Source organism: Grammomys surdaster, unplaced genomic scaffold (genome assembly GCF_004785775.1).
Source record: "Grammomys surdaster isolate TR1022 unplaced genomic scaffold, NIH_TR_1.0 362, whole genome shotgun sequence".
Taxonomy (NCBI): Eukaryota; Metazoa; Chordata; class Mammalia; order Rodentia; family Muridae; genus Grammomys; species Grammomys surdaster.
The window spans coordinates 5573720-5588141 of record NW_021604781.1 but is presented as its reverse complement, the minus strand read 5'-3'; the positions used below and the strand labels follow the sequence as shown (position 1 = coordinate 5588141).

At 50.2% G+C, this 14422-nt stretch overlaps 1 protein-coding gene across 4 annotated transcripts in view; it reads right to left on the bottom strand.

The window, feature by feature from the left end:
* The window catches only part of Camsap3 (calmodulin regulated spectrin associated protein family member 3), a 21581-nt gene extending 8086 nt beyond the window's left edge, over nucleotides 1-13495 (bottom strand). For 2 of the 4 annotated variants that reach the window (XM_028779771.1, XM_028779772.1), the window contains exons 1-6: nucleotides 13246-13393; nucleotides 3814-4067; nucleotides 3084-3206; nucleotides 2903-2998; nucleotides 1471-1518; nucleotides 1062-1200 (exon numbers count right to left, since the gene is read on the bottom strand). In XM_028779771.1, coding sequence (XP_028635604.1) covers nucleotides 1062-1200; nucleotides 1471-1518; nucleotides 2903-2998; nucleotides 3084-3206; nucleotides 3814-4067; nucleotides 13246-13393 — 808 coding nt within the window. Of the gene's footprint in view, nucleotides 1-1061; nucleotides 1201-1470; nucleotides 1519-2902; nucleotides 2999-3083; nucleotides 3207-3813; nucleotides 4068-13245 lie in introns of all 4 variants that reach the window. The other 2 variants (XM_028779769.1, XM_028779770.1) reach the window with 2 other exon arrangements.
* Between the last annotated feature and the right edge of the window lie 927 nt (nucleotides 13496-14422).

Sequence of the window (14422 nt, the reverse complement as noted above, 5' to 3'; positions counted from 1 at the left end):
CCAAGTGCTGGGATTAAAGGCGTGCGCCACCACCGCCCGGCCACTAAAATCAATCTTAAAAACAAAAACCAAGTAAAAACATCCTCCTATGGGCTGGGAATACAGGTCAGTTAAAAGAGTGCCTGCCTATAATATAATATAATATAATATAATATAATATAATATAATATAATATAATATACAAAGCCTGGGTTCCATCCCCAGTATCCCATAAATTTGGCCTGGGGGTACATGACTGTAATCTTAATATTTAGAAGGTAGAGACAATAGTATTAGGATAATAGTAATAGTATTAGGGCTATCCTTTGCTATATAGTGAGGTTGAGGTAGCCTGGGCTACATGAGATTCTGTCTCAATTAAACAAACAAACAAACCACCACCAACAATAACAACAAAAAAGAATCACAAAAAATTTTTTCCTAAGCAGATATATAGTAGCACATTACCTGTAATCCCAGCAGGAAGGCCTCAGGCAGGAAGAGAGGGAATTTGAGGCCAGCCTGGGTTACAGAGCAACTCTGTCTCAAAACAGTAACAAAATTCATTTCCTAGCCAACTATTGCCCTTGGGGCACTGCATTTGACCCAAAAGATACTTCTAGATGAATTTGTTATTTCTTTTCTTCAATGAAAACGTTACACTGTCTTAGGAAGTCAAGAGTCTGCCTCTGTTTCTGGATACCTAAAGTGGAATTTGGACCATGACCTTCAGCAAGTAAGAACTCTATAAAGCTCAGAGAGGTTTAGACACTTGCATGTGGTCACAGAGCTAACTTAGGGAGGAGAGAGATGCAAACCTGAATGTTCTGATTCAGGAAGCAGAATTCCGGGACTGGGCTGAGTTGATAGAGTGCTGAGTGTATAAGCACTGGGTTCCATTCCCCCTCACTGCATAAACCAGACATGGTGGTACACATCCGTCATCCCAGCACTCAGAGAGGTTCAAAGTGAGGTCAAGGCTGACCTAGGCTGTGTAAGATCTTAGCTCAATACTGAATCACACTGGTCTTGCAGATGGGAGATGCTCTCCGAGGATCAGGTTTGGCTTATCCACTACTCACCCTCAAGTCGTAATAGCTGGGGACAATAGCAGTGGATGGTGGCAGCCAGTGCTGCCCCACTGGCCAGGTCCTGAAGGGTAGTCACATTTGGAAAGCAGGGGGCCCTTCGGGCAATGGCACGATCCTTGCGGTATCGAATCTGTGGACAGGAACAGAGTGAGGTGAGCAGACAGGCTGGCCATATCCGGGTTGGCAGGCATGCAGGCTGGAATAGGGAAAACTGGGATCTCTGCCATGAAGCGGTGGGAAGCTCAGGATCCCCAGAGCCAGAATGGGAGGGGAGGGGGGCCAGCCTGGAGCAAGGGAGGGACAGAAGCAAGAGGCAGAAGACTTGTCTGTGAGCAGCCAGGCCAGCAGCAGGGGTTAGGGACAGGGCCTCCTGAGACCCTGGGGAAGGGGGATACATTACCATAGGGGGTTTGTTCCCCGACTCCTTCAAACAGAAGGCAATTGCGTGCTGGGGGGGGAAGGAGCGGCCGTCAGCAAAGCCTGCTGGGCCCCCAAAGCCCCCTCTGGGGAAAGGAGGAGTACTGACCCCTGTCCTAAGCCTTGGCCATCTAGCTCCCTAAGCATACTCTAGCCAGCTTTGGGGACCCCAGCTCCTCCCAGCCCTGAGGAACCCCACAAAAGCAGCCTCCCATGACAAGCCCAGGCCCTGGCTTAGGGAGAGGATGCAATAGAAGCAGGTAGGCAGAATAATCCACCCCCCCAACCCAGACCCCAGGTAGGGAGAAGCAGTGAGCAAAGGTGGGGACCCCTATCCAGTCCATATTGTCCCTTTATTTATACACTGCAGGAATAAATTATATGAAGCAGGGAGAGGTTTAGACCGTGGTGGAAGATCATACAGCTAATTAGGGGAAGAGAGAGAATTTAAAATCTTCTAAATCTCAAAAGTCTACCCAATTAGGGAAGCTGAGCATCCTCCTCCTGGCTGGGAAGATTCCTTCCACGTATCTACAGTTTGAGGTCACTGCCTAGGTACCTGGTAGGCAAGGGGGCTCCTTCTTCTTAAGCTAAGAACAGGCTCAGGGGTTCTGCCTTCTTAGTTAATGAGAAGTTTATCTACTTTCTGGTTTGGGCTTTTTTGGATTTTGTTTGTTTTAAGATTTATTTTTACTGTATGTGTATATGTACGTGTCTGTCTATGGGGTATATGTATGTGCATATGGTGCCCATGGAGACCAGAGAGGGTGCTGGATCCCCTGGAGGTGGAGTTACGGCATCTCTTCATCCTCAACCTCTATCTGTCACTCTATCTGTGGTTCTTTTAAGATAGGGTCTCCACATGTACCCTAGGCTGGCCTGAAATTTGCAATCCTCCTGCCTCAGCTTCCCAAGGGCTGGGATTGCAGACATGCACAAGCATGCCCAGCTCTACCTCTGCTAATGACAGAGATTCCTCCCACCCCCCCATCTCAGGTTCCAAAGAGTCCTCTCAGTCCCCAGGGTTGGAGTACTGCCTCCATTGCTCACAGCTGGGGGTGGGGAAGGATGCAGGCTCTCAAGCAGAAACACAGACAAGACAGAAACAAGCAGGACAGGCAGACAAGACAAAACAGACAGCCTCACTTACAGGAACCAGCTTCCAGTACCAGCGTGTGGGGCACTATTGCCAGAGGGACAGAGAAGGGGACAGCAGGGGCCGGTGCAATAAGAAGTGCAGAGAAAAAGAGGAAAAGAGAGTCACCGCCAGGCCCACCCTCAATCTCAGCAACGGCCAGGAGGTGCAGCCCATCCCTTCCCACCAGTCTCACAATCATCCGTCCATCCATTCATCCATCCATCCATCCATCCATCCATCTTTCCTTCCTTCCATCCATCCCTTGTCCTAGCCTCACCGAGGGCTGGGCAGGAGAAGCCCCATCCAGAGGGGCTGCAGGAGATGCACGCTGGGCTGCTTCTTGTTCCGTCTTCTCCTGCAACCGTCGAACGGTCTAGGGGTCAGAGAGAAGTCAGTGCCTGGTCACTTGGCTAATGCCACTGTCTCCACTCATCATGGCCTGACCCCACCCTACTTACTGTGTCTACCCAGAAAAGGAGTTTGTGCTCCAAGCTGCTCAGAGCTAAGGGACCAGGCAGTGTCTTTGTCCACTCAAATGAGAAGGCAACCATGAGAGCATCGATGACAGCTAGGTGGGCTCCCTGTTGGGGCAAAGGCTGGAAGATGAGACCGGAAGGCAGGACAGGGAGCTACCCTTCTGCCTCCAGTCCCAGAGAAGAGGAAAAACCCGGAACTGGGAGGAGTGGCGCCAGGAGATGGCAATGGGGCCAGGGACTGCTGGGTGGAACCTTGAAAGCTAGAGTTATGAAAGGGGCCACACATGGGCTAGGTTTGGAAGCTAAGACACCAGAATTTACAATAGCGGAGCCCATATGGAAAAACCAAGCATGGAACTGGAGGAGCTTGAGGAGTGGAAGGGTATAGGAACTTGAGGGAGGAGCCAGGTATGATCTGCAGAACTGAGTGTGATACCCTTAGCTTGATGGAAACAAAGGTAGGCTTGATAAGGCGAGCTAAGCATTGTGGGAGGAGCTAAAACTGGTTGGAGGAGCTACACCCAATGGGTTGAGCTTGAGGGACTGGCTAGAGAAACCGCTTGGTGGGTGTAACCAGGATTTAGTGGGCGGAGCCCGAAGGGACGTTCAAGCAAAGAGCTTGGCAGGAAGGCACACTAAGGACTGTTAGGATGGCAAAGGGGAGGAGCCAAGCCTGTTAGGCAGGGCCTCCCGGGCCAGGAGCAGAGCCTACCATGAGAATCGGCTGGTGTTTCAGGTCAGCCTCGCGCACTGGGTGCTCAGGCAGTGAGGGCACCGTGCCCCTCCTCGCCAGCAAAGCCAGCAGTGCAGAGGGGCTGGGAGATGGCTCGAGCTCTGGCAGTGCCTGGCGCCAGGCCCGGCAATAGAGTTCCGCAGAGAGCAGCAGCCGCGTCACTGGGGGCTTCACGTGCTCCTGTGCGTACTGGTCGGTGTAGAAGGGTTCCCACAGCTCCGGGGGCACATGCTCTGCATCGGGGAGGAGCACGGCAGGTCAGATCAACACATAACCCATCTGCTTACCCTTCTACAAAGACATGATCCCAAGGAAGGAAAGGTCTGGATTAGGGAGGGACGACAGAGCCAGGCACATGGGTACAAGCCAGGGCTGTGTGTGTGTGTGTGTGTGTACACGTGCACACGCGCATGCATGTGCCACACAAGTACCCTTAGAGGCCAGAAGAAGGTGGGTATCAGTCAGACTCCTAGAAGCTAGAGTTACAGATAGTTGTAAGCCACCAGACATGAAAGCTGAGACATGACTAGTGTTCTCTACGAGAGTAGCAAGAGTCTTGACAGCTGAGCACATCCTCTGGGGTTTTGAGGCAGTCCCTCACTAAACCTTAGCCTTGCCATTCCGGTTGAACTAGCTGACCCGTGAGCCTTCTGAGATCCGTGCATCTCTCTGCCTCTTCAGAACTTAGGTTACAGTCTGTCCAGTTCTTTTCTCTGGATACTGGGGTTCTGAACTCACCCCTCATGCTTTTCCAGCAAGTCCCTTTACCACAGAGTCACCTTATCTCCTCTGCCTATTTGTCTAGCTTTTGGAGGCTGAGTTTCATGTTTCCGGAGCTAGCCTCAAAACTGCCTCGTAACTAAGAATGGCCTTGATTTTCTGATCCTCCCACTTGAACTTCCAGAATCCTACGATTATAGGCATGTACTACCATGGCTAGTTTAGGGCATCTCCAGCTAGGGACAGAACTCAGGGCTTCCCACATGCTTCTCAAGCACCATCAAACCCCACCTTTATCCCTGAAAACTTCGCTTTACAGATGGGAACTAACTTTATAGAAAATGTACAGGGAAGGAAAGTGACCAGCCTAAGGTTATGTGGGTCTCCAATGGCAGGCCTGAGACTCAAACTCAGGTCTTAAGCAAACTCTATACCCTCTGTCATCTTAGTGGTTGGGATGGGTGTGAGGCTGCCTACAGGGCATACATGACAAAATCAGGCAGAGAGCAGGTACTTTGAGGAACTCGAGGGAGCTAAGTTTGGTGTGTGCCAGGTCTTGGGGGTACTTTCAAAGCAGAGGGCACAGGGAGTAAGGGCTTAGGAGAAAACTGAGTTCAGCCAGGAAAACCATACTTGAAGGATACAAAAGAGAGGCAGGCTCAGCATGCACAGTTGTAATCGTAGCCTGGGGAAACTGAGAAAGGATGGGCTTCACACCAGCCCAGGCTAGAAGCAGTAACAAGCGTGTTTGTGCTATGACACCCTGATTCAAAAAGCCCACCAGAAGCTGGGTATGGTGGCCCCGTGTGATCGCTGTAATCACAGCATTTAAGAGGTAGAAGCAAGGTCAGCCAGGGCTACAGTGAGGCTCCCGTCTTAAAAAAGAAAAAAAAAAAAAAAAGTGGTCAATAACATGGCTCTAACATTGCCAGAAAGCCAGACAACCTGAGTTCCATCTCCAAGACCTACATGATAGAAGAAGAGAACCAACCAACTGCCCCACAAGTTACCCTCTGACCTTCATATATACACCATAGCCTGGATACCCCACACACATACACACAAAAATTAAAAACCAAAAGGGAGGGCAGAGGGATGGCTAAGTGGGGAAAGGTGCTTGCTGATAAGTAACAACCCAAAGGTCAATCTCCAGAACCCACGGAAAGGTGGGAAGGAAGAACTAACTCCACTGTGTTAGCCTCTGAGCTCCATGCATGTGCAACAAGCACACACCCTCCTCACACACACACACTATAATAAAATTACTGGGAGAAGGGGGAGAACAGGGAGGGGGACCAGCTAGGTGTGGCAGGTAACATCTGTAATTGCAGCACTGGGGAGGCTGAGGCAAGAAAACTGCTGAAAGCTCAAGGCCAATCTGGGGTACATTAACTTTCTGGCCAACCTGGGCTACAAAGAGAGACCCTATCTTAAAACGAAAGGAAAAAAAAAAAGTGTCCAGGAGGGAAGTTGATAGTGGATGGCATAAAAATACATTGTATCCATATGTGTATGAAATTGACAAAGAACGAAGTATCTTTTAAAAAGAGGAGAAAACCAGGAAGAACTCGTGAGGTTAGGGTAGAGGTGACTAAGATCACTTGGTCAGAGACTGCCTTAATCCCTGATTCAGTCAGCCCAGCTGTTACAGGAGTATAAAAACACGTAGGTGACAGAAGCACTGAAGCAAGGACTCCTGGGTAGAGCAAGACACATCAGACCAGACCATTCATACTTTGTTGTGGTAAATATTATCGGGGGCAGTTTTACCCCACTTAGACCATCTAGATTCCCCCCCCCCAAAAAAGACACAGAAGCTTTTCTATTTATAATAACTCTTAAAGCATTAGAGGTGTGCAGGTATCAACCTCTAAGCTATTTTGTCTATATCTCTGTCAATAAAACCCCAAGATAGCACTTGCCATGTTCCACCTGGCCCATGCCTATTCCAATGGCCAGTCCCCATGGCAACTTCTTCTTCCTTCTTCCTCCTCCCTCTCCATCCTGGTCCCTGCCTCAGACCCCAACCCATGGAACCTTCCCACCAGCCTTTCTCTTCTGCCCAGCCCAGGCTGTAGGCATCATTATTAACCAATCAGGGATAACTTGAGGGGGAGGCCAAGGTTCACACAACAAAGACTGGTATATGTGAGGATCTGTTCCTCTTGGAGCAACCAGATCTTGGGGTACAGAATTTAGCATTCGAATACAAACAGCACCAGACCAACCCTCTATAATTCTTCATAGTCAGGCTCCCAAGAGACCACTTGACATAAGGGCCTGGCATCATTAACAGAAACCCCTTCTTACTACATCTCCTTCCACACCCCTAAAATCCACACTTGACCTTCCTACTAAGGACTGCCCTCCTATGAAGAGCTGAGTGTAACTACCTGCCCTTAGCTTTGCTCTTTGAACAATGAGGGATTTCAAGTTGGCGAGATGGTTCAGCAAGTAAAGGCACTTGTCATCTACCCTCCAAACCTGAGCTTGAGGTCCAGGCCACACGGGACAGAGGAGAGAACCAACTTTCAAAAGTTGTCCTCTCCGGGCAGTGGTGGCGCACGCCTTTAATCCCAGCACTTGGGAGGTAGAGACAGGCGGATTTCTGAGTTTGAGGCCAGCCTGGTCTACAGAGTGAGTTCCAGGACAGCCAGGGCTACACAGAGAAACCCTGTCTCGAAAAACCAAAAACCAAAAACCAAAACAAAAACAGTTGTCCTCTGATCTTCATGTGTGTGCCACAACAGGTATGGCATTCTCTCTCTCTCTGTCTCTCTCTCTCTCTCTCTCTCTCTCTCTCTCTCTCTCTCTCTCTCTCACACACACACACACACACACTTTTTAAATGAAATTTTAAAAATCTTAAAGATAAAGAATTTGAGGGTTCACTAAAGGGACTCCGGCCAGCTCGATCGTGGCTGAGTGGTCTGGCAGGCCTTGCCCTTCTCCCCCATTCCCTCTGCCTGGTTAAAAGCCCCTGGATTACATTTCTGAAGCTAGCCCCCAAGGTCTATTCCCTTATTTGGCCAATTCCTCTTCCTGAGGCTGACTACCAAGGTCCAGTTATCAAAATATTGAAGTATAACAATCAAAAGCCTCTTGTGACTGCCCTAATTAACCTATCCAATTAAAATTAAGCCTCATCTTAACACAGGAGTTCCCCCTTTACCTTTATAAAGCATTTGCCTGTGGGCCACATCTGTCTTCTCACAATCCAGAGGCAGTCCTTCGTTCATTCCCCTTTGGGACAAATACCCCTTCCCCTTCTCTCCCCTTTCCCTTCTCCCTCTTTATCTCCTGTCTTTGTCCTTTATTCCTGTGCTCTGTTCCTCTAGGGCAAAGAAATCTCCTTTGTGCTGAGAACTTGGTCTTGGAGGTCCTGCCTTTCCTTTCCCTCACCTCCTCCTGCCCCCTGCCTCCACTGCCTTATCTCTTCCCCCTGCCTCAACCTCATGGCCCTGGCTTCCATCCTAGACCCAGCTTCTGCTCTCCTGTTCCTAGCCTCCCCAAGGCCAACAGCAGCCAGCCAAACACACACCCACGGGCCCACAATGCACCTGGGCTCTGTGCCCAGTACCTCCTTCCAGAATCCTTCCTCCTGCTATCTTATTCCAAAGGGACAAGCCCCACCCCACCTTGTGGAGGCTTGTGTGGCCATCTGATTGACTCCTGCTGCAGACTAGGATGTGGCCTCCTACTCCTCCACCCTGGCATCTCCCACTACCCTCCCCCAATCGACATCCTAGTGATGATAAATCACCATCTCTCATCCTGCCTTTACCTGCCCAACACGGCATCCAACCTCCTGACATCACCCTGACCCTTCTCATATACCCAGTCTTCCCTCAGGCTCAGCCATGATCACATCCTGTTCCCAAGAGCAAAATGTAAGGAATTCTCTGAGGAAGAAAAATGACCTAGAATCCCTTCTCACTGACTGCTGCTTCATTTTGTTTTGAGACAGGGTCTCATGTAGCCCAGGCCAGCCTCAAACTTGCTACACAGGCAAGGACCAACTCCAATATCCATTCTGGCCTGTATCTCACCAGTGCCAAGATGACACCCATCCAAGTGTCCCCACACCTAGTTTATGCCATGCTGGAGATTAAAGTCAGGGCCGTGAGCATACTGGGCAAGCACTCTATCAACTGAGGTACATCTGCAGCCCTCATCTGAGATATACATCAAACAGTTGATCTATACGTTGACTAACACTAGGGATGAGAGGATGAAGGATAGTACTGTGTGGGGTTGAGAAAACCACTAGTCACTACTCATGACTGTCAGTGTCATTTTCCTTCAATGTAGACGTAGTCAGCAGGGCATTTTGCCACACTGGGAAATCAGAGGCAAAAGGTTCATGAGTTCAAGGCCACCCTGGGCTATATAGTGAAATCATTTCAAAAAGGCAAAGTTGTCAGACGATGTAACTCATGCCGGCAACCCCAAAATTTGGAAGGCTGAAGCAGGAGGGCAGATTCAATGTCAGTTTGGTCTATATAGTGCGTTCTGAGATGGTATTCTACTCAATAATAGTTCAGGCTATCTAACAAAACAAAATAAAGAAGACCAGGGAGATGGCTCAGTAAGTAAAGGCACTTGACATTAACCTAACAAATCTTGAGTTTAATCTCCCATACCCACATGGTGGAGGAGAGAACTGGCCCTGAAAGTAACTGCCTTCTGATCCTGCAACACACTTCATGGCATACACATGGCATGCATGTGCACCCACACACTAAATAAATGCCATAAAAAAATTATTAAAACCTAAATACTGAGCTGAGCAGTGATAGCACATGCAATTAATCCGAGCACTCAGGAAGCAGGGGCAGGTGGATCTCTGTGGGTTCAAGTCCAGCCTGGTCTACAAGGATAGATTCATGACAGCCAAGGCTATATGCAGAAATCCTGTCACTGAATGCTACATTTCAAGCATTCAATAAGCACATGGGGCTAATCCCAACTCTACTAGACAGGACATTTCTAGAACACAGCTAATATTTATTCATCCCATGACCTTCTGTGTGTTTCAGCCTACAACATACTTTTGTTGTTGTCCTGGCAAAGAAGGTCTTTCTTGTCTCCTGTATGACTGGCCTACATCCCTAACCCCTAAGACATATACTCTACCTAACACCACTGTACAGATAAGGAAACCAAGAGCTCAGAGAGCTAAGGGAACTTACCCAAAATCACACAGCCAGTAAATGGTGGAGCCCAAATGAAACCTGGTTCCCTCGCATACCTCTCTCCTATTTGCAAGGCCTAAGGAATGGCATTTGGTATTTCACACACTTACACAGAAGCCTTTCTTAGCTCCAACCACCTCTCTTCTGAGCCCACCAGCCTGCATTCCTCATACCTTGCCTTGGAGGACACCGGAACTACTCCTTCCTAAGGCTGTCTGATCTCCTTGGTACTCAGACACCTTCTCTGGCTCCCCAGTGCCCTAGGATCTTAGTCTGAAGGGTCCTCCTTCTGAAGCATACTCTGCAACCTCCTGCTCTGACCTCCAGGCACCATGGGGAGCTTCATGCTTTCCTCTCAGAAAGCTTTGCATCCACAGGCTCCTCCCCTTGGTGGCTTCAAGACTGCTTCTCAGGGGAATCCCCTTTTCCTTCCTCGCTCCCCACCAACCACCTGGAAAATCTTGGGAATGTTCTCCTGCAGGTCCAGCTGCTTGGACCACACCAGGTCTTACCACAGTAGGTATCCAGGATCTAATTTGGTGCCCATTCCCATTCTCCTGGAGCTCTCCCAGCATCTCCTCCACACTCTGAGCACCAAGCATTGGCTGCCTCTTGAAAGGTGTCTGTAAAGAACCCCAAGTTGCAGGGCCTGGTGGTATAAACCTATTAACCCAGCAAATCAGAGAGGGCTGTAGGTGTGGTTCAGTGATACAGTGTCTCCCTAGGATCCCCCATTGAGGGGTTGGAGTCATAGCTCAGCTGGTGGACACTCTCTAGCATAGGGCCCTAGACTCCAACCTAAATGCTGGCAATTACAAAATAAAAACAAACAAACAAACGAACAAACAACAAAACTCTGTACCAGGCTTTTTGGCTGGTAAAGACAAAATTTGCCTTTATTCTATCCTGACAATCTGAATTCTATCCCTGATACCTTCATGGTGCAAGGAGAACAAACACCTCTAACCTGCTCTGACTGCCACACAAACCCTTTGACACCCAGAGGCACACACACACAATAAATAAACATATTTTAAAGTTGACCTAGCCTAGATCTGTTCCTCCTCATCTCCTGCAGCCCCATCCCTTGTCTGGGAGAGACAGGTAGAGGAGAGCTGTGATCCTGAGCCAGCTGCAGCCACTGAGCCCTGTCACATAGTGGAAGGGGCTGGATCAACACGAAGAGGAAGGGGTGAATCTGAGCATGAAATTATATGAATTATATGAATTATATGAAATACACATGGCATGCATGTGCACTCACACACTAAATAAATGCCATAAAAAAATTATTAAAACCTAAATACTGAGCTGAGCAGTGATAGCACATGCAATTAATCCGAGCACTCAGGAAGCAGAGGCAGGTGGGCTTCCCTTCCCTCCTGCCAACTTATGGAGTAAGTCCTGCCCGGTCCTCTGGCTAAGGGACAGTGGAAGGCATTGATGAAATATTCTCACCACACAGCAGCTGTCACAGTGAACACTGACCAAGCTGTGTCTTGTGCCACCTCAGACAATCAAGTCACCTCTCAACAACTTTGTCCCTTTTAAAACTACTGGGGATCTCAGGCTAGCAAGTGCTTGCCACCAAGTCTTGCAATCTGAGTGTGACCCCCCAGTGCCCATGCTGTCCTCTGATCGCCACATAGGTGCCCTCCCCCCTCCTCAGTCACCAATAAGTAAATAAACATAACTTTAAAACAAGTCCTAGAGTTTAAAACCCACTGCATGGCACCACGTGCCAGCAACTTCTATGTGTTTTCTGGCACAAATACTTAAGTGGACAAACACCTTTTTCCTTTTTCTTTTTCTTTTTCTTAATTAGAAAAAGAAACAGAAATTCAGAGAATCTGAGTTATTCTCTCACACAGTAGCAGGGCTGGGCCTCAAACTCAACTATGACTTAACAGAGTTGGGCTCTTGGGCTGCCAAGACTGACCAGTGGGTAGAGATGCCTACTTCAGAAGACCTGATTAAGTAAGTGTTCAGAGCTCACAGAAAGGTGACAGGGAGAGACAACTGATTTTTTTCCTGGTTGTTCTCTGACCTCCATCCACATGTCCTGGTGCATACCCACACTTACATACACATGTAATGATAGAAAACGCAAAATTAAAAAGCTCACAAAGCCAGTCTTTCTAATCTAGTTATTGCAGCATCTGAGGGGCTGGGACATAGGTTCCAACTCCCAAATCTTTTCTTTCCCTTGAAAATCCCTGGGGGTGTGCAGGTGTCAGAGGCAGCTGGCCACACAGGGAACAGTGCAGTGAGAGACTAATAGAAAGTGGGAAAGACAGGACTGGGTAGAAGCAACTGATGGACAGCTGTCACAGGAGACCCACACCCAGAACAGGTTGGTCTGGGAAGGCAATGGAGTGGGGGGGAGGGAGGGCTGCACCCAGTTAGTGCCAAGATCAGTAGGAAGGCAGGGCATTTACCAACACACACACACACACTACACTGTCCCTGTCTTCTCTACTCTCTGTCTCTCTCTGTCTCTCTCTCTCTGCCAACTATCTCGATCTTTTTCTGTCTCTGTGCATGTATGTCTCTTTCTCCTACTCCCAGTAAGGCCTAGACCTTAATTAACCCCTGTTTTTCCCAAGGCCAGGCCTGGCCTCCCAGCTCTGGCCTGTGGTGGCTGAAGCTGCCCAAAACCAGGACTTGGAGAGCCTTCCCAGGTCTGTTAATCCACCTTCCTCATTTCCCCAGTAGGGATGGCCCTAGTCCTTCAGGCCTGTGGGCATGAGGAAGGGAGAAGAGGGGTGGCTTCAATGAGAGAAGGCCCGCCCGCCCAGATTGCTACCCCAGGACAGCTGGTGAATGAGCCATTTATGCCCACCTGAATCTTCTGGAAAATGTGGCAATAAGTCACAACTGCCAACCTTTACAAGGGCCATCGAGAGGAAAGAGAGTGGTCCTATACACACACACACACACACACACTGGCCTCCAGCAAGTCAGGGTTTGTGCTGTAGTCACAGAGCTGTAGAAAAGGCTCCTTGGCGAGTCCAAGCCACGGTGTATACGTTGTGGGGGGAGACAGGGAAGGTGGGGGTAGGGGTAATCAATGCAAGCTTCCGATGTGTGTAAAAGGGGAGTTGGCCATGCAGTTAGGCCCTAGGGTCTGAAGAGTGGGGGTGGGAGGCGGGAAGCAGAGGACTGTACCAGGAGACCCTTCCCCCACCACACACAAAATTGGTCTGCAGACCCCACCCCTGCTCACCTGGGGGCTCTGACCCCAGGGTCCCAAGGCGCACAGCCTCTTAACGGGCCCCACCCCCGACTGCGTTCCAGCGACCCGGGCGGGCAAAGTCCAAGGGCCCGGGCCGAGCAGGAAGCTTGGAGGCCCAGCTTTGCAAAAACCGAAAGCTCAGGGACCCTAGGCAGCCCCGACGCTATTGTTCCCACGGCCCTGGCTTGGCGCCCCGCCCCCCGCACCTGCCGCGCCCCAGCCTGGCTCCCCCTGTCCCCTCCCCAAAGGCCCTCGGGTTACCTGCTCCCCCGAATGCGGCCCGCAGCACCCACGCCAGACTCGCCGCCGCCTTGGCTCGAGAGAAATCGTACTGGTCCAATGACTTGATCTCGGGGACCAGGAAAGTCCTCCGCAGTGGCCCGGACCCTGCGGGCGCCGCTTCCACCATGGCGACGCCGGGGCTACGGCCGCCCGGGTCCCCGCGCTCTGATGGGCTGGGCTGCGCTGCGCTGCGCTGCTGCCGAGCCTCCGCCACCACGATCCGGGTTGCCGCCGCTACCACCGCCGCCGCCGCTGCTGCTGTTACTAATAAAGCTGCTGAGGCGCCGCTGAACCAGGTGCGGCCGAGCGCGCTGGCGACGCGGCGTCGACCCCGCCCCGGGGCGGAGCCCAGGTGTGCCCCGCCCCCAGATGGGACTCAGTTCTCTGTGGCTCCTGGGTCCACTTGGGTCCCTACTGACATTAACGCTTCCATGGGTCGTCCTGCGGCAAAGGGCGGCTGTGATGGCGGATGAGGGAAGGGCTGCAGAGGAACGCGTGTGCGTTCTCGTGTGTGTGTGTGTGTGTGTGTGTGTGTGTGTGTGTGTGTGTGTGTGTTCCTGCTCACTCCCGGACCCCGGAGTGGCTTAGGGACCCTCTGTCGTGAATGTCCATGTAGGCTTTTGATCCCACACATATCCAGGTGGAGCTCTCAAACTCCGTATGCATATGGAGTTTGAGGGCTACCCTGGTCTATGCAGTGAGTTCTAGGCCAGTCCTAGTTTAAAAAGAAAATGAATTTGTATCCACTTGCTTGAGAGCACCTGTGAATGAATTCATGTGAACATCTCTTTCCATAGGTATCTAGATTTGTGATGTCATCTGTTTGTGAAGGTGTGTGTTTCATACTTGTAGTACAATGCTTTGTATTAACCAGCTGAGGCAGTGCCCTAGCTGGGAGAGTGCTTGTCTGGTATGTACAAAACCTTGGGTTCCAGCCCAAGCACCAAATAAACTAGGCATGGTGGCACATGTCTGTAGTCATGGCACTTGGGAAGTGGGAAGAAGAGAATTTCTGTAAGTTCAAGGTCATCCTGGGCTACATGAGACTCAGTAAATGAGTAAAAATCAAAGAATTGTGTTATACAACCATCTGTGTTCTGAGAGAGAGTGAGAGAGAGAGAGAGAGAGAGAGAGAGAGAGAGAGAGAGAGAGAGAG